Consider the following 26,485-nt stretch of genomic DNA (forward strand, 5'->3'; position numbering starts at 1 on the left):
TGATCAGAATTACAATGACAGAATATTTACATATGTTTCAAAGATCACTCTCTCCAAGTTACCTCCATTCACTTCATCATGACTTCCCAGGAATTAGCCTCCTCCATACGAAGGAATAACATTGGAGAAGCTCTGGGGATGGGGTAGTCCCCATTCCATGGACACCGATAATGGCACTAGCTTCAATTACCATAGCATTTGACAGTTTTACAAAAATATATTCTCTTGTGTTTCAAGGGTTCATGTGCAACAGCTGTGGCCTGCAAGAATGTTCTCTTAGAAGACAAGTTCAATAGGAGTCAGTAGTATGATCCGGCATTCATTTGCACTCTGCTTTGGATGCCATATTTTACAAAAAGCCTTGTTAGGGAACATCAGAGGATGGTAACTATGAAAAAAGGGGAAAGGGAAGGGAATAAGCATTTATCCAGTGTTTACTATGTGCTAGGCACAATGCTAAGTGCTTTTGGCAATTATCTCATCTGAATCTCTCAACAACCCTGTGAGGTAGGTGTTGTTATTATAACTGTATATGTATGTGTGTATTTCTCTATATAAACTATAAATTTATTTTAATATATATAACATAACAAATATATGTATTTGTATATATAAACAATATATAACTGTAAAATGCTATACTTGAGGAAACTGAAGTGATCTACCCAGGGTCACACAGCTGGTAAGTGTCTGAAGCTGGATTTAAACTCAGATCAGGAAGACCCAGCACTCTATCCATTGTGCTACCTAGGAGTGTGTGTGTGTGTGTGTGTGTGTGTGTGTGTGTGTGTGTGTGTGATGCCCTGTGTGTAGAAACCAGCCTGCTTGTTGTTAGAAGCATGACTCTAGAGTTGACTACATCTTAAAGAATCTCTTATTGCATACCTGTGGTATGAAGAATGCTGTGATAACTGATAAGGACATATAAACATTTCTTTTCTTGGTGTCTTTCTTCTCTACCACAACAGCTTCTAAAACTCTTTCCTGTTGTCTTCCTCATTCAAAAGTTCTATCAGAAGATTTTGTATTAGCTGTTGACACTTGATTATAATTTTTTTGTCTCACTTTTTCCAGGATCATTCACGTTATAAGGTCTCCCTTGCATTTGGGAATGAAAGTCATTGTCTATCTTTGGGAATTTTTATGACCTGTTGGGGAGTTGGTGGTGGGGGTAGGGTTGGACAAAGGACTTTCAAGCAGTGTCTGAAGACTGCCAGCAAGGCACAGCGTGTCTGTACAAGAAGGGAGGAGGCATGCGGGAAGAGGAAATAGTAGTTTTGGAGTTAGAAAAACTAGTTTTAGAATGGCTCTGCTCTTTACTGCCTGGATGATTTTTGACAAGTCACTTCTTAGTCTCTTCATCTGTAAAATGAGAAGGCTGAATTAAATGGCCTCTGAGCATTCTTCTGGTTTTAAATCTTAAGACCTTCATTCTCTTCACCTGGGCTGTATTTAGAGATATAAAAGGGTGGTGCCTTAAAGTGATACAAGGCTTTCTTCTGTCAACTTTATCCCCAAACCAGACAATGACTGAACCAAATGCTGAACCAAGCTCTCTAGATCCAATCCTTTCTTCCTTTGGGCTTATGGGAGATGAAACTGGGAGTCATCAAAGAGGCAGCTGAGCTGTTTTAATGAATGGATATCAGGTTTCTAGGTGAGTGGAGGCTGCAGGTGTGGTTGATTCAGCATTAGAAACATTACCCAGTCTGGCCAGTGAAAAACTTGACAGATTTCTGGCTCTTTTTCCTTCTGTGGGTGGGTGTGAATGCCAGTCACTCATTTTTCAGGGAAACAACTGGATAGTGGCAGTTGTAATTTGAAGTTAGTCTTTGTCAGTGCCTGGCACAGAGGAGGCCCTGAAAATATTTCTTCCTGACTCTGTAATCTAGGAGATAGGGAAAGCCTACTTCTTAATGAGATTATCCATCCAATGACTTGCCAGCCCTCAAGACCTTTCTTTGAAATGTAAGTATCAAAAATATAATCTACCAGTAATACTCTGGTTCTCTTTGAACACTTGGGCTGTTGGGTCCCAAGAAGTTCAGAGTCGCTCCATTCTCTGCTTCTAGCTTCTGTAGTTAAGGCTTTCCTTTGCTTTCTTTCTTTTCTCTTTTCTCTCCCTCCACCCACCTGAATCAGCTCAAGGTTTGCCAGGAATGAGGGCGTCTGCAGCTTTTCCCCACCAAGCTTCTAAACTGTAACCGCAAATTAAGCTCCTTCTTTGAACTCCCTGTCATATTCTTCTAAAGAGATGAGCTCAGAGATTATCCAAGCACCACATAAAACGAGTGGCTCAGTTTTGGATGAAAATGAAAACTTGAGGGTGGGATGTGCCCTGCTAAGTGTCCTTCTTTCCCCTCTGATCAGGAGTCACTCAGAAGAGCCCAGTGCAACACATTGGCACTGGAAGGGGCAACCACCTTTTTTTTTTTCCTAAGCAGAGCTATCTTTTTTTAAAGGAGATCTTTCTTTAAAATCTTCAGAGGCAGACTTGAGTCTGAGAAAAGTTCCACATTTGCCACTGAAAAGGGAAATGAGAATTAGGTGTATCTCTGAAAATCAGTCTCTGTCCTGTGAGAGTTTTTACAGGATGGAAAGCAACTCAAAATTGGCTCTCTGAGAGATTTTCTTATAAGAGCTGTACGGCTTCTCCAGGTGACTGAAGAGGCTGAATCACCAAGACACAAACCGAAAGATTCCAAGGAGGAGGGGCAAAGAGGCAAAGGATTTTCATTTCCTCATGATGGATGCAACCCCAGTTTCACTGGTCAAGCTGTAAACTTCACCTGGAAAAAGCAAAAAGGTAAATAAGAAAGAAGAAAAGGTAAAAAGGTAACAGGAAAGAAAACCCAGCAAAGACCAATTGTTTCAACGTTATAGCTGTTATTATGCTGCCAGCAGCTGCTGTGAATGGGTGACCAGTGAAGGCAGAGAAGGTTGCATTTGTATGCCATAGGAGTGCAGGCTTTTTAATTAGTGGGGGAGGCATTGGTGATTATGTTCATATGTTTGAATGTTGTCGATTTCATGTGATGTTGAAGCCATATAAAAATGAACCCTTACTTCTTGAGTAACGAACGGAAAGGGTCCTGGCTTTGGAGTCATAAGATCAAAGTTTGGATCCTGTTTCTCCAACATATTTACCTCTTGTGGTACTTCAGGTAAGTTGATTATTCTCTCTGTGCCTCAGTTTCCTCAGCAGTAAAATAAGGGGGTTGGATTAGATGACCTCTGTATTCCTCTACATCGAAGAAAATATGATTTTTTTGGGAAGGACAAGCTGATATGAATCACAACTATTTGGCTGGAGAGGTGAAAACCTTTCCTTTTTACTCTGAAGTTAGTAGTGGTCCTTTTCCCAATGAGTATGGTATCATGAGATCATAAAAAGATATAGCATAGCTGATAGGGTGAAAAACAGAGGCATTATCTCTGTCAGACTGGTTCTGTAAGTGATTTGATTTATGTCTTAGGGCAATTCCTTTAATTTCCCTGTGTGTCAGCTCCCTACTCTTTTGAAATAGGGAGAATTGTACTTGTTACTTCAGGAGAAAATTATGAGGATTTGCCTCTGATGTGAACAGTATGTAGAGTCATGATCTGAAGCATCAAGCAAATGCACATTTCAAAAGCTCTTATTATTCTGAGGAAATGAGCCATTTGCAAAGTTTCTAGTTTTTAAGGCAGGTGGGGTGAGGTTGAGACTAAGCGAAGGGCACATTGTGTAGTGAGAGGAAAGAAATGTGGAAAATGGGCCAGTAACTGACTGGGGATGAATATCCCATTGCAGAAATCTGTTTTAGAGGCATAAGGTCAAAAAATATGTGAACTGTAAGGGAGCTTAGTAGTCAGCTAGAGAGGCAGCAGGATTTGTGGAGAAGAGAACTGAATTCGGAGCCCCAAGAATCCTGGTTTCAAATCCCACATTGAACGCTTACTACCTGTGTGATGGGGTAAATTACTTGGCCTCTCGGGGCTTTGGCTTCCTCAGCTGTAAAATAAAGAAAATAGTTCCGTGGTACCCATGTTATAGTGTTGTAGGGAGGATCAGCTGAGGAGATGAATTTAAATCGATGAATAAAAAGTCAGTAATTATGATCTAGTCCCTCATTTTATGGATGAGGAAACTTAAGACCCTTCAAGCATATAGGACTTCTCCAAGGTCACACAGTGATTGGCATATTTAATAATAGTAACTAATGTCTCTGTAGTGCTTTAAGGTTTGCAAAACATTGTGCATGTATTATTCGTTTGGGTCCCTACAATATCCTTGTGAGGTCAGGTGGATAATTATTCCTATTTTACAGAATAGGAAACTGAGGCTAAGAGAAGTTTCCCAGGGTCATACAGAAAGTGTCTGAGATAGGATTCTCCTCAAGAATAGGAATGTTGTCTGATCCTGGGGATTTATTTCCCTTTTCAAGGCAAACTTCTTTCTTTGCATGCCATTTTATCCTTCAAGTCATATGAGGAACACTTTTCTTACCTCAGAACCAACACCTCCCTTGGAGCCACCTTCTTTCTCCCTCCATCCCTGACCCCACTCCCAATTTCTGAATTGGACAGTTCTCATTTACTAAGCCAGAGCAGTGTACACCTTGATATTTCTCTTCTTACTTCAATACCTTCCAGATTCCCCTTCCCTTTTCTTTTCACCCCCACCCTACCCTCACTCCCAGGAAAGCTATCCCACCTCTAGTACAGACACACATCATCCTCATAGAAAGGAAACTTCCTTGGACTACTTCTTTCTCTGAATCCATCCTCTAGGTTTTTTTTTAAAATTCCCAATTGTATAGTCTTTGAACCTTTCTTATGACTGAATATCTGTCCCTGAGATCCCATCTGTTATACCTTTTCCATGTTTGTTGTTTTTTTCTTTCTTGAATTGAGATATAATTAGAAGAAAATAAAAGATTTAGAATTCATCCTGCAAAAATATGAAGTCTTGTTATTTCTGGTAGACAGAGGGAGTTTTCAGAGAAGGTCACTGAATCCATTGATTAAGGATCAACATGGTTACTCATGGAATTGTGGAAGGAACCATGGTCAACTGCTAGAAAGAATCTTAGAACTCTGGATCATGAATGAAGAAATAAAAATATAGACTCCAGTTCTGATTCACAAATTGCAAACAGTCCATGCCAACAAGCTTGTGGGAGTAAATAAATCCAGGCTTTCTTCCATAGTTCGTGTGTGTGTGTGTGTGTGTATAATATCAACTTATTGTGACTTACATTAGATTAAATCTTCGTGGTCATTAAAATTTAAGTGGTTGGAAAGTCTACAAATTAGAACCCACAAATTAATGCAAATAATATTCAAATGCATAAAGATATTTGAAACGAAAAAAATGGGAACATTACAAATCAAAGTTTTAGATTTAAAAAAATAGAGCATATTCTCTACTGTCTTCCTCTCTTTGCTAGGTATAGGACTAAAATTAATTTTGCAATCTAATGTTACTTTATGAATACTAATAAAATATGCTCAAGGGAAAAATAAATAGAAACATGAGACCTGTAGTTAGAGTTTATATATCAGCAAGCAGAACAGTTTAAGTCATGTCCCATTTGGAAAATGTTGAAATGGGTTGAAATATTTTAGGTCCCTGGAGGGTCCTATCTCTCCTCATGAAATGGACCCCAGAATATCAATAAAGGTTCCAGTAACGAATTTTGTTGTTGAGTTGTTTCAGTCATGTCTGACTCTGCATGACCCCAATTTGGGGGTTTTCTTGGCAACGATACTGGAGTGATTTGCCACTTCTCCAGCTCACTTTACAGGTGAACCAAGACAAACAGGGATAAGTGACTTACCCAGGGTCACATAGCTAGTAGGTGTCTGAGGCTAGATTTGAACTCAGAAAGAAGAGTCTTCCCGACTTCAGGCCTAACATTCTATCCACTGTGCCAGTGAGCTGCTCTCAGCTTTGTGTTAGATTATATCAAAGACTTAGATGTTCCCATGGCTCTAATCCCTAAATGACTTAGTATGAGCAGCTCATGTTAGGAGATTATGGGCATCAACATCTCCAAAACTGCAGATTGTCCATCTAATTTTATCTACTTTTCGGACTGAGTTCCTGGGGAAAGGGCTCCTCACTTTGGGCTGTCTCTGAAGTTCTGTGTCCTTGGTCTTTCGTTGTTGGGCTTTTAGCTCACTGGAACCCTGAGTTTTAGTGAAGGGTGATGTAAACATCCATGTTGGTAACAAACAGGTTACACCCCAGAGATTGCTGCTCCAGAGAACTGCTCAACTCTGACACTGAAGAAGTGAGGTTTAAAGATTCCCAGGAGGATAGGTTAATGAGAGAATTCAAGCACGAACCCAGGCTATACACTTAGCAAATATAAGACACTGTAGGCACAGAGGCCTCTGTGGCCCTCTCCATACCCTCTCTGGACCATATGTATTGATGGTCTGATACATTCTGTTCCATTTGGACCAAATGGTGACCAAATTAAGGCAGTATCTTCTTTCAGTCATTTTGAGACAAGGCAACATGATGAAATGAATTTAAATTATGATATTTGATTAACGCAAAGTGTAAATGCCTTAAACTTGCTACATTTCCAAGATATTATTTAATAGAGCATGGGGTCCTAGGATCTAGAGAAGGAGGAGACCTTAGAGATTGTCTAGTTCAATTCCTTCATTTTTACACTGAAAGTTGCTGAGGTTCGGAGAGTGATTTGCTTAAAGACACACAGGAAGTATCATCAAGACTTGAACCTGTATTCTATTGATTTATTGCATGAAACTAGGGTTTGCTAGTAATTGTGTCAGTTTAAATTTAGGTCAGTCAAGTGGAACTTTGCAAAAAGGACTCTTTCTCTCTGTAGCCATAGCCTTCAGGAAAGTCATGGCATCTACCCTATCCATCAGGAAATTCCTTTATGACCCTTCAAGGTTTTTAACATTCAGGAGTTCTCTCTGGAAGCCTCCTAGCCTTCCTTGCATCTCCAGAGTGATCTGCTCTAAAGCGTTCAGAGAAATGTTCCTCTAACTATTAAAAAAATCTGTTTTACATCCAAGGCTTACTTTTTGTATGAATTTGGTTAAGTCACTTAACTTCCTGGGTCATAGTTTCACCTGTAAGATGAGGGAGTTGGATTAGATCAGGGGTGGACCTCAAGGCCACATATAGCTCTCTGGGTCCTCAAGTGTGGCCCTTCAACTGAATCTGAATTTGGATTCAGTGAAAGGGCCATCCTTGAGGACCTAGAGGGTTACATGTGGCATTAAGGCTGCAGGTTCCCCACCCTTGGACTAGATGGTCTAAGTTGCTTCCGTCTCTAAATCTATGATCCTAGAACATACGATGAAAGAATCAAACTATGAAGACAGAATACACAGCATAGTTAAAGTCCTTACCAGCTTCTATGTCTCTGCAAATGGGCTCTAATTAGTGGCTTTGAGGAGGGGCTAATTATAATGACAGGCTATTTACTCTACCTTCCCCCACCCCAAGTAGGGGAATTCTCAGACTAGAAAGTTATTTTCTCTTAATTAGCAGGGAGGAGAATTAAACTGAATCCAAAAGTTAAGCTACTCTAAGACCCCTTCGAAGACTCCCAAATTTATAAGCCCTAAGGAATACCAGTAACTGACCAGGTTCCTAAAGTCTCTGTAGTGCTCAGTGAAAGGCTCTTGTCCAAAAGCCAAATTTGCTTCACCGCCTGAACTTTGACTTACTAGTCATTAATTTTTTAATTAATTTTGAGACTTACTAGATATTTTTAATTAATTAATTTTGGATAATGGATCCAGTTTTCATAGAACTGCAGAATCTAATTTCTATTCTGAGCCTATATTCCCTTTCCATGACTGGATCATATTGATTCTGTGTTCTCCTAGGCATTGGACTACAATGTCATTGGGTGACCTTAGTTCCAGTTTCTGCCTCTGCCTCCCTAGTCCCCTATATCTTGGCAAAGACATCTCCGATGTCATTCCTTTACTAAGGATGCCCCATCTGACTCATGGGTTATCTCTAAGGATTTGGGGTGGGGGAAGGTAGAGTAAATAGATCTAAAATGCAGAATCTCAGAGTTGGATAATCCTTCAGAACCATCTAAAATCAGACCAAAGCCCAGTCATAGACATCAAAACAGAGTGGAAACAGAATCTGATTGCTCTGAATACTGTTCTGATTCTTCATGACAGCTTTGCATTTTTATAGATTCAAAAGGAGAATAAATTAAGCAAGAGTGAAAAAATGTCTAAGATTTTACACCATTTTTGTGCTTTGTATGTTAACATTCTCAAATGCTTTATGCTTTAAATTCTGAGACACTTGACCTCATGATTATGTTTGTAATTTCATAATAATATGCTTGTCATATCTGTTCTAAGTTTCAAGGTTGCTCCAAGATGGAGTTGGTCTTGTCCTTCCTCTGCAGAGTCCATATAATTCAACACTTATCTGACTAAGAATCATTTCTAATATATTCAAAATATATTAACTGGTCATCCAGTCTCCAGTTGAAGTCTTCTAGTAAGGAGGGACCCCACTCCCACTACCTTTCAAAGAAGCTCATTCCATTGTTAGGACAGCTTTAAGATTTTCCTTACTTGGAGCTGAAACCCATCCCTCTGCAAGGGATTACTCCCATTTCCACCCTTTTCTGGTCAAACAGAAAAAATCAAAACACTCTTTCACATAGCTTCTCAAGTAAGAGAACACTCCTATCAAGTCACTCTTAAATCTTTTCTGCCTCATTTTTCTTCAAATGAATCCATACGCTATAAGCATCCCTTGATATATGATCACCCACTTTTGGGAGCACCCCAGTTTGTCACCATCATTCCTATAATGTTCTTAGGCCAGAATAGGGAGATAGTGTGAGGTTGAAGAAAGAGTGCTGGACTTGGGACCAGGAGAGGCTGAGTTCAAATCTTACCTATTTCTTTTTCTAACTGTAGTTCTGGCCAAGTCACTTTAATTTTCTGAACTTCATTCTCCTTACCCAATAACACTGTTAGTGGCTACCTTACAATGTTGATGTAAAGATCAAATGAGATAATGTGTGTAAAGTGCTTTGCCAACATTAAAGTCCTATATTAAATATGTGAAAAATGAAATGAATACAGCAGGGTTATCATTGCACTCAGTCAGGTTATTATCATGCCTCTCTTGTAGTAGTCTAAGCTCATATTGAAGATTTCCATATCATATTATTGACTCATGATGACCTTGCAGTCCACTAAAACCTCCAGATATTTTTCATAGAGACTGTTATCTTTCATACCTCACCCATTTTATATTCATGAAAAATTTCTTAACCTAAGTAACTTTAGAGTTAAAACTGTTTAATTTCATCTTATTAGGTTAAGCCTATCAATCTAGCTTACCAAGATCTCCTTGGATCTTGACTCTACCACTAAATACCTTAACTCTCCCTATTAGCTTTATGTGTCTGTCATTGTCTTTCATCTATGTCATTGAACACGGAGTGAAGGACTGATCCCTTGGATGGAAATCTTCTGGAGACCTTGCCACCTGTATATCAAGATATTAATGGCTATTCTTTGGAGGAATCCTCTAAAATCTCCTCACCATACTATTATCACTTAATCCATTTCTCTTCAGTTTGAGCAGGAGACCCCCAGATCAAAGGGACACAAGAATGGTAAGCAGCAAGACAAAAAAAAACTTGCTAAAAGAACAGAAGAGAATCTATTCTAATTACAAATTACATATGATTTCTGGGCTTAGTACTTGTGTGCACTTGGGTAAGTCACTTAACTTCTTAGGCTTCAGTTTCCTCATTTGTAAGATGAAGGAGTTGGACTAGATGCCTCCTAGGTTCCTTCCATCCCTAAATATATGATGCTAGACCATATAATGAAAGTATTACACTATGAAAACAGAACCTTGGGACCAATGCCTGTCCTCTGATATGCTCATATTTGAGTGAAATAAAGAATGCCTCTCTGTGCTGCGTGTGTTTACTTCAAGTAATTAACCCTGGCTCTGTTTCTTAGTCTTGTAAGGTTAACTTTTCAAGTAGGAAGTAGGTTCCTTTCCCAAGAATAGAGAAGCCAGCTCACAGGGAGGCCCACATACCTTATTGTCCTTCCAAGTTTTCAATGAGAAGATGGAGGAAGCAAGTACTATGTTAAGAAACAGGATAGACAAAAAGGGGTATAGGAATATTGTAAATAAATAAGATATATACACGTGAGGATGTCAAGGAGAGAAGTGTGAAAGGGGACATTCTTCAAAGGTGCTTATAATAACTATTCCATTTGGTGTTATAAGAGAGGAATGGAAGGAATTTTCTAGGCTTGAGGGACAAAAAAAGGCAAAGCGAAGATCTAGTGAGAAACATTGGTTGACAGTGTTAAAAGCTGATGAGAGATCAAAAAGGGTGAGGACAGAGAAAAGACCTCAGGACTTGGCAGGCAAGAGATCATCAATATCCTTGGGAAGGGAGACTTCAGTTGAGTGACAGAGTCAGAAGTCAAATTACAAGAAGATGAGACATGATGTAGGGCAACACAGCTTTTTAGGATAGCAAGGTAAGGTGGAGGTTTAAAAAAAACCTGAGGCATATTTGTAGGTGGCAGAGAAAGAGCCAACAGATAAAAGTATATTTGAGAAGGAGAGAAAAAGGAGTCAAAGAAAGGAGCAAAAATCCCCAGAGGGGATAGCAAGATGCTAAGATTAAGGGAGCAAATAGATGAGCTGGCTTTTGAAAGGTGAAGGCCATCTCTTTTTCAGATATTTGAGCAAAGGGGAAGAAAAAGAGGGGGTCAGCATATATGGGTTTTGAGGTACACAATGTGGAAAAATAGGAAGCTCATGACTCACCTTCCATTGTTTCATAAAATAGGTGGAGGCAAAGTCTCCTGCTGAAAGGGAGTGGGGACAAGTGAAATTGGAGGCTTGAAGAGATGGTTTGGAATAGTCGCCGAATGACAGTCACTCAGATTTTGTCAATAAAACTTTACCAAGTTCAGTTCATCGCATCTCCACAACCTTTTTCTGTATTCATCCCTTCTTTCCATTCATGTGGTCACCACCTTACCCCAGGCCCTCATCACCTCTCCACTGAACTATGCTGTCCTAACTGTCCTTCCTGATTCTAGCCTTTCCATATTTCCAATGAATTCTTTCCATTGCTCTCAAATGAATCTTTTCAAAGACCATGTCACTACCTCCATACCCTTCAAAAATTTTCAGTGGCTCCCTATTGCCTTGAATCTAGTTTGGCATCTAAAGGCTTCATAGTCTGGCTTCAATCTATCTTTTCTGTTTTAAGCGATTAATTCCTTTCAAATACTCTGGGTTACAGCCAAATTGTATTATTTGGTGTTCCCCAAATTTAATCTGCCATTTCCCTTTTCTGTGCACTCTGAAGTCTGTTTCCCAAGTCCCCCACTGCCTTGGACTAAATGTTCTTCTTTTGTAGTTAGAGAAACAGAACTTTTCCTGACCCCAATCAGCTATAGCATGCTGTCTCTCCTCAGAATTAATAGGGTAAGCCGTAGAACTTTCCAATCAGATTTACATCAAAGACTTAAAAACATTATTTTAAAGGAAATAGATTTATGACTTTCTAATGTGATTAGAAATCAGTATATGTGTTTGTTCATATATGTGTATGTTTTCACACATATTATACACACATATACAGGATATATATGTATATATACGTGTATATATACGTATGTGTGTGTGTATATATATATATATATGTATATATGTATAACTGACAGACAGACACAAAGAGAAAAAGCCAAAAGGAAGGGAGGGAGGCAGAGACAGAGAGAGAAGAGAGAATATGAATGAGAATATGAGAGAATGATTCAGAATATTCATGCATATGACCTGGAAAGGTAGTTTAGTTTAATGGAAGGTAGACTTGGGTGCAAAAGCAATCTCTGCTACTTGCTATTTGTATGAGTTTGAGTAGGTCATTTGCTTTACCAGGGCTTCAGTTTCATTATCCGTAAATAAAAGGATTGACTCAGATGGTCTTCAAGTTCCCTTCCAGCTCTAAATCTGCGGTTCTAATCCTGTACATAGACTTGGGGCAGAGCTAGAGAACAGGAACCAAACTGGTCCAACCAGCCAGTGAGACATACTTTAAAGGAAACCAAAAAAGGAAGGCATGCAAGATGATTCAACATGCCTATGAGCTTGAGAAAGAAAACATACTGATGATCCCTGCTTAAGACAACAAACTTTTATCTATGTTCATTAGATTAGAAGATGACAGATGACTTGACTTTTGACTTTTGGGAAAGATTTGCCTTGTAAAAGTCAGCTGACAGTAAACATGAAGATATGTGCAGAAAGAGAGAAATGTTTCTTCCCCAAAAGAGTTTTTAGCAAGAAGAAAGTTTGGCATTCTCTTTGTATTTCTGGTCTCTTAGACACAGAGAGGGGAATTTTACAATAATTTAGAGAACCTAGCATTAATTTATGTAGCACGTTTTGGTATTAAGTTGTTTTTCAATGAAGAATTCTTTATTCCCTCTCCTTCTCCTCTCTCCACCCCACACACAAAAGAAAAAGAAAAACAAAACTTTTATAACAGATATGCATAATCTAGCACCATGTGCAAAAATGCATGTCTCATTCAGTGTATTTAGTCAGGTGGCAGGAGCAGCATTCTTCATTTTGGGTATGCTGAAATGATCATCTGATCATTGCTTTGATCAAAATTCCTAAGTCTTTCAAAATTGCTTTTATTGTGTCATTATTGGTTCTAGTACTTTGAGATTTGGAAAGCATTTTGTATATATTATTTCACTTGATCTTTACAACATCCCTTTGAGGTAAGAACTATTATTACCCTCAATTTATAGATAAAGAAACCAAGTCTAATAGATGTAAAATGATCAGTTCTTCCTGATTCCCAATCCAGCCTTCTCTCTACTATGCCATCTAGCTTTTATTAGAATATAATGCTAGGGATGGCTCTACCATCAAGTGAAAAGGAACCAACAGACAAGAGGATTGGTTCTAGCCTAAGGTTCTAACCTTGGAACTTTAGGTAGGTCAAGAAGTCTTTTTTAAGTTGTATTATCTTATGGAGCCATGGCACAATTCTCAAGATCTTCTAGATCTTGAAAATAATCTATTTTAACCTACTACTATAGTCCTCCTCTGATGGCCCATTTTGGCATGGAGGTGACACTTTCTCTAAAACTTTGGCAGTGTAAGTTCTGGCAAATCCTACAGGATTTTTAAAAAGTCTCAAGTATGGTCTGGGTAATGGGAAGTATGATTCTGTCATTGGAGGATCAGCTTAGTTAAGTTCAGAGGATCAAAGACTGATGAATTTGGAGGTGGAAGGGACCTCAGGTATCATCTAATCCAACCCTATAATTTTACAGATGAGAATACTGAGGTTTAGGGAGATGATGTGAGCTACTCAAGGTCATATGGACAGCAATATGTAGCAATCTATCAATCAACAAGCATTTCTCAAGGACTTACACTATGCTAATGGCAGATACTATATTAGATACCGGGAATACAGATATAAAGTGAGGTAATTTCTATCCTCAGGGACCTTACATCTTTTCGGGGAGATAGCATGTGCCTATATTAGTATAGATTGAATTAATGCAAAACAAGTGCACAAAGTAGTTGGTGAGGGCACCAACAGTTGGGAGGATCAGGAAAGACTTCATGTGAAAGGTAGTTCTTGAGTTGTATCTTGAAGCAAGAGAGGGAATCTATGGTGCGAAGGTGAGGAGGGTAGAGAAGGGTCAGAGTGAGAGATGTTGTTGAGCTAGAAATAGCATGATTTGACAGACTAACACTAGGATTAGAAATCAGGGATACTAGAAGATCATGGTGCTTTCAGCAGTAAGGGGAAAGTCTGCTAGAGAGATGGATTTTTGGAGGGATTGAGGAGTTAACGTGGAATTGTGATGTTTTCCAAACACTAACTTTGAAATGTCCACCAGAAGTTATGCGGAATAGAAGCTCAGGAAACAGACTGGGGCTAGATATATTGATCTAGGAGTCATCTGTATAAGAATGATGATTCAACCCATGGGAGTAGATGAGTTTACCAAGAAAGAGAGAAGAGAAGAGGGCCTAGAACAGAACCTTGGAATACATCCTCAGTTATGGGGCATGGTATTAGATGATGAGTCAGCAAAGGAGATTGAAAAGTAACGTCCTGACAGGTAGAAGGAAAACCAAGAGAGAGTAATGTCATAAAAACCCAGAAGAGAGAGCATCTGGGAGAAGAGGATGCTCAACAATACTAGTGTCAAATGCCCCAGAGAGGTAACAAAGGAATGTGTGTTGCAAATATTAACTCATTTCATCCTTACAGTGACCCTACAAATAAACAAACATTGATTGCCTCCTATGTCAAGAATGAGGATACAAATTCATGGATTAGATATATAACTATGAGGGTAGGGAATTTGTGGAAGCACACATTTCTTCTGGAAGCATAGATTGGCACCTTCTCTGAAATTTGGAAATTTAGAGAGTTGCCAGACTCATTGATAGGGCACATGAATGGCCCCAATCACAAAGTCAAGATGTATCGGTAAGATTTGAACTTAGGTCTTCCTAGCTTCTAGGCTAGCTCACATTCCACCACATCACATGGCCTGTCACCATATACAAAATTAATGCAATGCCATTTTGTGGGTCAAGACCTTGGTTTGGGGGTGGTGGTAAAAGGTTTCATGTAGAGAATGGTACTTGCATTTGAAAACACCCAAATTATAAATATAACCAGACAAGGTATCTGAAAAAATGTAGCTATCCATTTCTGTCAGTACAATATTCCACCAAATCATACCAAGAAAACTGTTAAAACATAGTCCACTGTCAGAACAGCTTATTGACTCACAATATTAGCTTATATTTATAAGTGTTTTAAGGTTTGCAAAGCTTTTTCCCTATGGCAGTCCAGTGATGTAGGTGGTACAAATCTCACTCTTCTCCCTACTTTATAAATGATGAAGTTATGAAGTAACTTGACCAAGGTCACACAACTCCCAAGCGTCAATGTCAAGGTTCAGTCAGGCATACTGACTCTTGAAGTCTAGCATTCTTTCCATTATATCATATGGTCAACTAATGAATTTATCTTGCTGACACACGCTTAGATTTAAAAACAACACCACCACTCCAACACTGGATCCATTTTCTACTTTTCCTCTACCATTATTTACTCTTCCACTTCCCTTTAAATTTAGTTATGTAGACTTTGATGCTATGAATAACCTGGGTATGATGGAAAAACATGTTTACCTAAAATTCTCTTGTGGAAAACATTACCTTCACTGGATACATTGGACTAGGCCTAGTGATGGTTATGGAATAAATGGTATTAGTGCCTTTACCCTTTTTATGCCTCTTTCCCTCTTCCTCTGGCACTCTCCTCAACCAGTCAAAGTATCTCGTTGGCCTCCCACTACTTTTCCTCACAAGTTAATCCCTCAGGTAATTGTGCCTCTCAAGAGCATCATGCTGTATTAAATGGGGGCTGTCCTTGGATTAGGAAAGGCTTGAGTTCAAGTCCTGCTTCTGATACAGACCAGTTATGTGACTCTGGGCAAGGAACTTAATCTCTCAATACCCTATTCAACTGTTTACGATTCTAACTTATATACCAGTGCAAGGCTTTTTCATGTCAGGAAGCTCCTTACACTAATGAAATCATAGAACTGGGCCAAAAAACCTCCCCACCAAAAAACCCCAAACCCTAACACTCACTGTTTAAGGACCTGAAGGAATGAATTTCTTAATGGTGGAATTTAATTACCTTGAGATACTGTAAGGATGGGATGTATTAGATGGGAGTGGGAAGTTTCTCAAGACTCTTTAAATAATTAAATTTACTCCATTGCTCACTCCACTTATTTTGAGCAATATTTCTTTTAATGTTATCAAATTTTGAGCAGAAATCTATGGTACATGAGCAATGGAAGATTGAGCTTGAAAGAGCAGAGTTTAGTGTTGTAACCAAACTTACAAAATGAATCTGACATAAATGTATAATATTATAACAGTATGTATAAACAATTGCAATTAGCATTATTTTTCCATATCTGAATCAAGCTTTTTTTTAAAAAAAGTTTTCTCTTTTTAAAATTTATTCCTTGAGACCTATAATCAGAGAAATCTAAAGTGGAGAACATCTTGTTCAACCTCTCAACCAGGACAGCAGTCTTGTCATAACCACCCTTCCATGTGGTCATCCATCTTCTTCTTGAGTGCTTTCAGTGAAGAGAAACTCACAGCTCAAATTGTTAGGAAGATCTCCCTTCTGTTGAGTGAAAAACAGTCATTTCATTCTCCTTTTCCTCAACTCTCCTAATTATCATTTCTCCTAAGTCTCAGCTTCCACTTTGCCTGATTAACTGCATCCAGTGCTAAAGAATCACTTTCTCATTGGTGTATAGCACTATTAAATGCCACCCATTCATTCTAATTCTCCTCAAAAGTCTGATTGCATTTCCACATAACAGCCTTTCAAATATATGAAGACTGAATCATAGAATTATCAGGGATCAGCTCTAGCTGAAAGAGACCTAGAAAATGATCTAGAACAGGAGTTCTCAAACTTTTTGGTCCTAGGACCCCTGTACATCCTTAAAGGTGATTGGGGATGCCCCAATGAGCTTGTGTTTATGTGGGTTAGATCAATTAGTATTTACCATATTAGAAAATAAAACTGATAAAACTCTAAAATATTTATTTGCTAATTTATTTAAAAATAACAACAAACCTATTGAATGTTGAATAATATATTTTTATGAAAATAGCTATATATTTCCAAAACAAAAAAATAGTGAGAAGAAGGATATTATTATATGTATTTTTGCAAATCTAATTTCTGGCTTAATTTAAGATAGGTGGATTCTTATATTTGCTACTGCAGTTAGCCTGTTGCTATATAATATTTTGGTTGAAATATATATGAAAAAAATCAGTCCTTGTACAGATAATATACTTGGAAAAGGGAACAGTAGTTTAATAGGCAAACAATATCTTAGTATTAATATGAAAATTATTTAGACATCTTGGACACCCTGAAATGGTATTGGGGACCCCAACTCCCACTGGTTCTCAGACCATATTTTTGACAACCACTGATCTAGACCAGCACCTCCATTTTACAGATGAGAAAACTGAAAGGTAGAGCAGTGAAATGACTTGCCCAAGATCAGATATATAATAAGTGTTATAGGTAGGATTTGAAACCAGGTACTTTGACTGCGGAGTCAATATTAATTCTGGAGGTCACCAAGTCCAATCCCCAAACAAACTATGAATCTCTTTCCTTTCAAATGGTTATCTACCTTAAGTACCTTCAGTAACAGGAGATTCGCTTACCCCTGACAATCATGAAAAATGAGTCAACAGCTTACTAGAGGAAATCCCAAAAATGTTAAAGAAAATGACACCTCAAAAATAGACTAACCCAAATGGCAAAAGAAATCCAAAAAAAGCCAATGAGGAGAAGAATGTCTTAAAAAGCAGAATGGGCCAAATGGAAATGGAGGCCCAAAAGTTCAATGAAGAAAATAATTCCTTAAAAATTAGAATGGAGCAAATGGAAACTAATGACTTTATGAGAAATCAAGAAATTATAAAACAGAACCAAAAGGATGAAAAAGTAGAAAAGGTATAATATCCCATTGGAAAAACAACTGACCTAGAAAATAGATCCAGAAGAAATAATTTAAAAAATATTGGACTACCTGATGGCCATGATCAAAAAAAAAGCCTAGACATCATCTTTCAAGAAATTATCAAGGAAAACTACCCTGATGTTCTAGAACCAGAGGGTAAAATAGGTTTTTGAAAAATCCATTGATTGGTGGATTACCTCCTGAAAGAGATCTCAAAAGGAAAACTCCTAGGAATATTATAGCTAAATTCCAGAGTTCCCAGGTCAAGGAGAAAATATTGCAAGCAACCAGAAAAAAACAATTCAAGTATTGTGGAAACATAATCAGGATAACACAAGATTTAACAGCTTCTGTATTAAGAGGGCTTAGAATATGATATTCTGAGGTCAGAAGACCTAGGATTAAAACCCAGAATCACCTACCCAGCAAAACTGAGTATAATACTTCAGGGGAAAAAATAGACATTCAATGAAATAGAGGACTTTCAAGCATTCTTGTTGAAAAGGTCACAGCTGAATAGAAAATTTGACTTTCAAATACAAGAATCAAGAGAAGCATGAAAAGGTAAATAGAAAAGAGAAATTATAAGAGACTTATTCAAGTTGAAATGTTTATATTCCTACATGGAAAGAAAATATTTGTAACTCATGAGACCTTTCTCAGTATTAGGGTAGGTGGAGGGAACACACATACATATATATACATATACATATACGCAGATGCATACACATGAACACACACATATATACATATGCTTGTGTATATATTTGAATATATGTGTATGCATATATATATGTGTATGTGGGCACAGGGTGAGTTGAATATGAAGGGATAATATCTAAAAAATAAAATTAAAGGGTGAGATAGAGGAATATACTGGGAGAAAGAGAAAGGGAAAGGATAAATAGGTAAATTATCTCACATAAAAGAGGCAAGAAAAAGCTTTTACAATGGAGGGAAAGAGACAGGAGGTGAGAGGGAATGAGTCAACCTTCCTCTCATCAAATTTGGCTTAAGAAGGGAATAATATACACACTCAAATGAGCATGAAAATCTATCTTACCCTACAGGAAAGTAGGGGGGAAAGAGATAAGAAGGGGGGGTAATGGAAGGAAGAGCAAACGGGAGGAGGGGGGAATCAGAAGCAAACACTTTTGAGAAGGGACAGAGTCACAGGAGAGAATAGAATAAATGAGGACAGGATAGGATGGAGGTAAATACAGTTAGTCTTTCCCAACATGATGTTATTGAAGTGTTTTGCATGACTACATGTGCATAGCCTATATGGAATTGCTTTGCCTTCTCAAAATTGCCTCAGTTGAGGCAATTGAGGGAGGGTGGAGAGGGAGGAAGGGAGAGAATGTGGAACTCAAAGTGGTAAAAACAAATAGTTTTAAAAACAAATGTTAAAAATTGTTTTTACATGCAATTGGGAAATAAAATATACAGGCAATGGGTTCTAGAAATCTATCTTGCCCTACAGGACAATAGAAGGGAAGTGAATAAGAGAAGGGTGGGGGGGGTGATAGAAAGGAGGGCTTATTGGGGAAAGGGGTAATCAGAATGCACACCATCTAGAGGTGGTAGGAGGGGAGAGATGGGAAGAAAACTTGGAACTCAAAATCTTGTGGAAGTGAATACTGTTGAAAACTAAAAATAAATTAATAAAAAGAAAAAAATGAGAAGGTAACATTGAAAGGATTTGAGCAGAAAAAAAATTGGCATATTAGTAACAACTACACAAAATAACTAATAATCAGAGAAGTGTAATAGAAAACAATGCAATTTGAGGCTTTACTTAAGACCCAGGAAGTTGGCAAAGATGACAAAAGATAGAATCGGAAGGGTTGTGAAAGAATGGGTATACCAATGAAATGTTGGTGGGGAATTAATGCAACCATTCTGGAAAGCAATTTGGAATTATACAAAAAAAAGTGGCTAAAATGTCCATAGTCTTTGACTTAGAGATACTGCTAATAGGCACATGCCCCCAAAAGAAAGCCTCCATGTAAGTCAAAGTACTTGTAGCAACACTTTTGTGGCAACAAATAATTGGAAACAAAGTAGGTGCTCAGTGATAGGGAATGTCTAAACAAATTGTTAGTGTGAATATAATGGATATTATTGTGCTATAAGAAAAAATAGATATGATGAATAAAATAGACATAAAAACTTGCAGAAACTGGTGCAAAATAAATTAGAGACAATAAAACAACATATACAATAATTGCAATAATGTAAATGATAAGAACAGCAATCATAAAAATTAAAAATGAATGTTGCAACATTACAAAGAACAAACATGGCCCTCAAGAAGAGATATGAGAACATACCTCCCCGGACTCCTTTGCAGAGATTGTAGGGGAGACAGGAAGTACTGCAAGTTTTTTGGGGATATATTATTGATTTTGCTGATTTTTTCCTCTTTGTTTTTTTAAAAAATGTATTCTTTGTTATAATGGATGACTATTTGGAAGGAAAAGTGGGACTTGAAGAGGGGAAGAGGAGGTAATTTAGGTGATATAAAAACAAAATGTGACAATATAATTTTATTTTAAAACTGGGAAACCTTAAACCCCAAACTATTTCCCCCCAAATATCCACTGACTGGGTTTGGTCTAAATGACAGAGATGCATATCTGGTCAATGTTGATAACCATAAGTCAGAGTAAGATCTTTCACTGAGGGGAACCTCAACTATGATGATTAGTCAAAAGAAGGACTTCAGAGCTTGTGGAGGGAAAGAGAGGGTTAAACCTCACTGCTACTTGGGAAAAAAAAGCTCATGAAGAGCTAAGCCAAAGACATAAAATTAGAGAAGATTCTCCAAGTTTCAAGCTAAGAGTCACTGCCTTTGTACTTTGAAAGAATGTAGCTCTACACTGTCCAGAAAGAGCTTCAATTTAGGAGAGGAGAGGAGTGATTAGGCCCAAGAGTGAAGTTTCACAGCTTTGGAGCAGAGCCATTTGACAGATTCTATGTCCATCAGTGAACTATAGACCCCAAAGAAAGAGAAAGAATAATGAGATTCAGGTTTCAGAGTTTTCTTGGTCACATACATTCCCTAAACATGTGCCTCATTAATATGGTATTTTAAATTTATGTCCATCTTCTTTTTTTTTTTTTTTTTTTTTTTTACAGATGTTATGTATACTGTGGAGAGAGTAAGCCCCATGTTTGTGGGTGGATAGAATGTAAATATTGTTCTTGTTTTGCCTTTAGAGTTGGTTTTTTTTAGGAGTTAATTGAATCCTCTGGCTGATTTGTAATGGAAAGTTTATTGGTAGTGTTTAGTAGCTACAGTAACATAAGCAGCCACCCACAGAGTTACCTCTAGAACTATGAGAGCGATAGCAGCTCCTCTTTTCGATCCAGTATGCTAATGTTAGTGAAAATTGAGAAAATGAGCCATTTGGTGTGCTGGTAAATGTTTAACCAGCTCTCTGGGAAAAAAATGTATTCATGATACACTTTTAAATTTAATGTGCATTATTAGCATTTTCTCCATCATTTTATCAAGTCTAAACAATCAACAAAACAAATTTGTAGAGTTTGCCAATTTCTGAGGTATAACGCTTACACTGAAAATTTGACACTTGATTCTCATGTGTTGGTACAAGTTAACACCAGTATATCACATCTCTAGAATAAGATGAGAGAGAGAGAGAGAGAGAGAGAGAGAGAGAGAGAGAGAGAGAGAGAGAGAGAGAGAGGAGAAGATGAAGGAGAAAGTGGTGGTGGTGGTGGAAGAGGAGGAGCCCTATTTTCTCCATTTGAATATAAACAACTTGAGGGTAGAAACTGTTTTACTTTTACCTTAATATCTCCAGAACCTAGCACTGTGCTTACTGCATAGTAGGTGCTATTAAGTTCTTTTTCAGTTGGATGATTGATTGATAGAAGAGGATTCTGAATCATCTAGTCTCAGGACTTAAAGAAGCCAGGTCAGTGGTGGGCTGTTTGCCATTTGTGGTGAAACGTTCAACACTGGACCATGAAATCTGAAATATTAACCTTCTGATGAAAGTCTGGGTTTCCAAATGATATCCTAAAGTTATTTTTCTTCTTTTCTTCATAGACAATTCTGGGTTTAAAATGGACTCTCTCAGTACAGCTAATGTTGAATTCGGCTTGGATGTTTTTAAAGAACTGAGCAGGAACAATGTTGAGGACAACGTCTTCTTTTCCCCTGTGAGTTTGCTCTATGCCCTGAGTATGCTTTTCCTGGGTGCCCGAGGCAACAGTGCAGCACAAATGGGAAAGGTATGTATGGTTTGGGGTAAGTGCTTACCTATGGGCCTTAAGTAAATCTCTTTGAGTTAAACCCTTTAAAACCATCACGCAGCTGGCTGAATGGGGACCCAGCTACCTGGGTAACTCAGCTCCTCCTCTCCTATCTGCCTCCCCTTCTTCTTCCTTCTCTTCTCCAAAAGAAGATAAATTTGGATGACCAAAAGATGCCTAGTGGTTTTACTGGCTAATTTCCTTCCCTTCCCTGTCCTGTCTTTTCCTTTCCCAAAACCTTAACCCTATTGCGCTCTGAAACTGGGACGCCAATGAGCCCCTGCCTAAGGGCTCTTGTGGACCCTCCTGGCTTTAGAGTGACTATTGATAGTAACTGTTGATGTTTCCCTCCCAGCCTGATGTCTTTCTTTTTCTTGGCCTCATTAAAGGGGAGAGGCCCTGGCTACTTCTTAAACAGGCCAAAAGGGCCCAAGGTCTCCCAGTGCATCCTGGGTCATCTCCAGTCATCCTGATGAATATCTGGTCACTGGATTCAGATGGCTCTGGAGTAGAAATGAGGCTGGTGACCTGCACAACCCTCCCTCCCTCAAAACAAAGTCACATGCAAGTCATGTCATCATTTCTCTGTTGGCATGGTTTTCAGCAGCAAAGGGCGAACACATTACACTGGAGCACTAAATACCATGAACCCACTCATGCCTCTTACATAAGAAGAGGTAGCTTTAAAGAGAGTATACTTAATGGAACCATACTACAGGAGCACTTTGGAATGTTCCACTCTTGTAGGTACTGTCAAAAAGCGTTGGGTTAGGTTTTGAGCTGGAGATGTCTGCTTAACTTCAGTCTAGCTCTATTGATTTCTCTAGGAGTAATATCATGTGAAAACAGAGAGTTCTTGGGATTCTCTGTTGGAATTTTCTAGGTATTTCTTATCACTGGAACTAGTCCTTCTTTGTGTGATGCTCAAAGCAGTGTTTCTGTGTATGGGGTGGAGATGACATGGGGATATAGGGAGTAGTTGCCATCAGTAAACTGCTGCTCATTAGTCAATACATAAATGTCTTTGCAATAAAGGTTGCCAATAAGTTGGACTTCATTCCTGACTGGGTACCTGTATAATGATTACATGTATGTATGTATGTATGTTTGTATATATGTATATGATGTTTACATCTCCTATGTGTAAATATATACTTTTATAGACACATCTTGCTACCTTCACCAAATCAGCAGCACCAGTAGAGAGAACCAATCATTCATCAAGCACTGATTTACTAATTATATTCCAGACATTGTGCTGGGCTTTAGAAATATGAGACAAAAATGAAATAGTCCCTGTTCGTAACGAATATCGCTTTTGTACAAATGGTCTCCCCTGTAGCTCTTAGTAACAGATGGGTAGCAGTTGGTCTCAATTTCACTATGATTACTATTTTCTGTGACCTTGTCTAGCCTGGTGAACTAGATGCTGGAGAGAAAATACATCTGATAGACCTTTAATACATTTCAGGTCTCTTAACCACTTTAGCTATGTCTGTATTTCTTTGTTCTTTATCCTTCCCCTCTCTATAACTCTGTATACTTTTGGATTATTCCTTACTTGAAATCAGGGTACTGTGATAAAAGATACTATACAAAACCCTATGTAATTGTGGATAGGCCTGGCAAAATAGCTACTGTTATCTAAAACATTAACATATCAACATGGCAGAGTTGCTTATAATGAATAACCTCTATGTATCCTTCCTTTATTTCCTCTGAAGTTGATCTCTCTCATCTTAGGTGTTACATTTTAGTTATGGGAAAGAACCATCAAATCCAGAGCCTGGGAAATCTTCTAAGGTATGAAATTGTTACTGTTCAATCTTTTCAGTTGTGTCTTACTCTTTGTGACCCCATTTAGGATTTTCTTGGCAAAGATACTGGCGTGGTTTTCCATTTCCTTTTCCAACTCTTTTGACAGATGAGCAAACAGTTTTAAGTGTCTTACCCAGGGGTCACATAACTAGTAAATGTCTGAAGTTGAATTTTAACTCACGAAGATCAGTTTTCCTGATTCGAAGCCCAATGCTCTATCTATTGTGCCACCTAGCTGTCCTAGAGTATGAAAACCACTGCCCAAAAGACAAGTCTATCCTTATATAATAGAATGAAGCAATATCAATCAAGCAGAGTTTGGATCAGCAACCTTGTTGACTCTGCTCCTCAATTGGCTTAATGAAGACTATTGTAGTAGTCTAGGTAGAGGTAATGAAGGCCTAAACTAGAGAGAAGAGGAGAGATGATAGAGATGTGGAGATAAAATTAGGATGATTTGGCAACTTATATATGGAGAAGGATGAGGAGAGAAAAATCAACTCTAAGACCATAAATATGGGTGACTAAGAACATGGTAGTGCCCCCAATAGAAACAGGGAGGTTTGAAGGATAGGCAGTAAATAGTTCTGTCTTGGATGTGTTGAGTTTGACATGTCAGTGGGACATCCAGGTGAAAATGCCCAGCAGGGACTAGAATTCAGTAACAACACTAGGGTTGGACATCCAGATTTGCGATAAAGAATGGGAGTGGATGAGATAGGTTACTAAGGGAAAGACATCATAGAGAAGAGGTTTTATAGAACCCTTACTAAAGGGAGGAAGATGGATGGTGAATCAGTAAAGGAATCTGAGGAGGAGAACAAGACAAAGCAGGTTCCTAAGTGAGGAGAGGAGAAGGGGCTGAAAGTATCAAAAACTACTTAGTGGTCAGAAAAGGATGAAAACAGAAAACGGGCAATTGGATTTAGCAGTTAAAAGATACTAATGGCTTGTCTTTACATAGTGTTTTAAGGTATTCAAAGAACTTTACACACATTCTATCATTTGGTGCTCACTTAAGTTTTTCATGGAAGTGCTATTATTTTCTCCTATTTTTACATATGAAGAAACTGAGGATTGCATACTTACTCATAGTCACCCAGTTAATAAGTGTCTGATGTAGAAGTACAAATTCAAGTCCAGTCCTCTATGCTGCCCCCTAGCGGCCATTACTAGTATTCTTGGGAAGAGCTGTTTCAGTGATTGGAGGGTTAGAAATGGCACGTAGTATAAATGGAGTTTAGCGGCAAAAAGGAAGGATAGATAATTGGAGTATAGCTTGAGGCAATGAAAAGTTTGACTGGAAGTATTTTAAGGATGGGGAAGACTGATTGATTGAATGAATGAATGAAAAAAGCACTTATTAAGAGGTTAGTGCTAAGTGTGAGTGATACAAATAGAAAAAAAAGACAATCTCTGCCCTAAAGGACCTTATACTCACAAACTGGGATGACAAGACATAGAACAGAGTAGCCCCAGGTCAGATAGAGAGGCTTGTAGTCCTAAGGGTTCAGCCTCAGGGCAAGGATCAGGAGTCCCCATGATACTTGTCTGTGTGTGTGTGTGTGTGTGTGTGTGTGTATGTGTGTATCTGCCTGGGGCTCACCATCACTGGGAAAGGAAGAGTGGGTCTAAGGGTCAATGTTCATCCAAGAGGAAAAAAGGGGAAGAAGGAATTTTCAGGAAAATATGATGTGGCCTGTAGCAGGGGGGAAGGGCAATCTAACTTGGCATCAGTTCTGGCTGGAAACTTCCAGGTGCTCCTGATAGTATCTTTAGCAAGCTTCAGTCATGGAGGAATCTAGATATGTTTGTAGGCAGTGAAGGGAGAGTCATCAAATAAGATATTGAAGATAACTGAGAAAATGTGAATGATCGGTGAAGTAACTTCCTAGAGGCAACAAGACGAGATGGGATGGAGGGTATGAGATGGGTATAAGTATAGCAGTCCTGAGAGCTTCACAAAGATTATAATACAGGCTTGTCAGGAGTGACATGGAAGGCAGACAGATATATATATATTTTTAAAGCTCAGTTCAAATTGAAACTTATAATGTTTTATTAAATCAACACAAACCTAGTATTGGTTGGCAAGGAAGCTGAGAAAAATGAGGAAATTGTAACTGTGTGAAATGATTGACCTGGAATAAAGAGATAAAAAACTGAATTATAATTCTTAGTTTTCCATGTTCCTCAGCCTGGACAGGACTTGTTTTTTGTTTTTAAATATAGTCTTTTCTTCTATATCCTTCAATATCCTGAATATTTGAAATAAACCAGTCATTATACCTTTGTTTTCATTTTGCTAAGCACTCTCCAGGGGCCAAAAGTCAAATAACTTAACACTCCTTTCTTTGTTTAATGGTCCTTCAGTGTGGCATAACTGGAGGGATACATTCTGAGTTTCCAGTCCTATTCTCTGGGATCAGCGGGTCGGACAGTAATTACACACTCAGCATGGCCAACAAACTCTATGGTACCAAGACTATTGGCATCTATCCAGTAAGTACTTCAGGAATGGCTGTATTCATGGCAAATAGCACTCTTGGAATCCCCTACTAAGATATTTGGAACCACTGGGCATTTTTATCATCATTGATTTGTGTGGGCTAAATTACAGGACAGTATTTAATAGTTTCTCCCAATTTAAAGTGGGCTCTGCATTAAAAAGCACCTGAAAAATTCATTTCTGGAAAGACTCTATATGTTATTCCCCTTAGGTTGACCAGTCGAGAGGCAGATTTGCACT

General features: G+C 38.3%; 1 protein-coding gene across 4 annotated transcripts in view; it reads left to right on the plus strand.

Annotated features, from left to right (window-relative positions):
* Positions 1–693: 693 nt before the first annotated feature.
* Positions 694–26,485, plus strand: part of LOC140501692 (serpin B11-like) — a 37,509-nt gene continuing 11,717 nt past the window's right edge. The window contains exons 1-5 of one of the 4 annotated variants that reach the window (XM_072605537.1): positions 694–1,657; positions 2,659–2,806; positions 21,713–21,897; positions 23,662–23,721; positions 26,110–26,238. In XM_072605537.1, coding sequence (XP_072461638.1) covers positions 21,730–21,897; positions 23,662–23,721; positions 26,110–26,238 — 357 coding nt within the window. In that variant the 5' untranslated portion in view covers positions 694–1,657; positions 2,659–2,806; positions 21,713–21,729. Of the gene's footprint in view, positions 1,658–1,677; positions 1,969–2,658; positions 2,807–2,965; positions 3,165–21,554; positions 21,579–21,712; positions 21,898–23,661; positions 23,722–26,109; positions 26,239–26,485 lie in introns of those variants that run through there. The other 3 variants (XM_072605536.1, XM_072605538.1, XM_072605539.1) reach the window with 3 other exon arrangements.

Source organism: Notamacropus eugenii, chromosome 4 (assembly GCF_028372415.1).
Source record: "Notamacropus eugenii isolate mMacEug1 chromosome 4, mMacEug1.pri_v2, whole genome shotgun sequence".
Classification (NCBI taxonomy): domain Eukaryota; kingdom Metazoa; phylum Chordata; class Mammalia; order Diprotodontia; family Macropodidae; genus Notamacropus; species Notamacropus eugenii.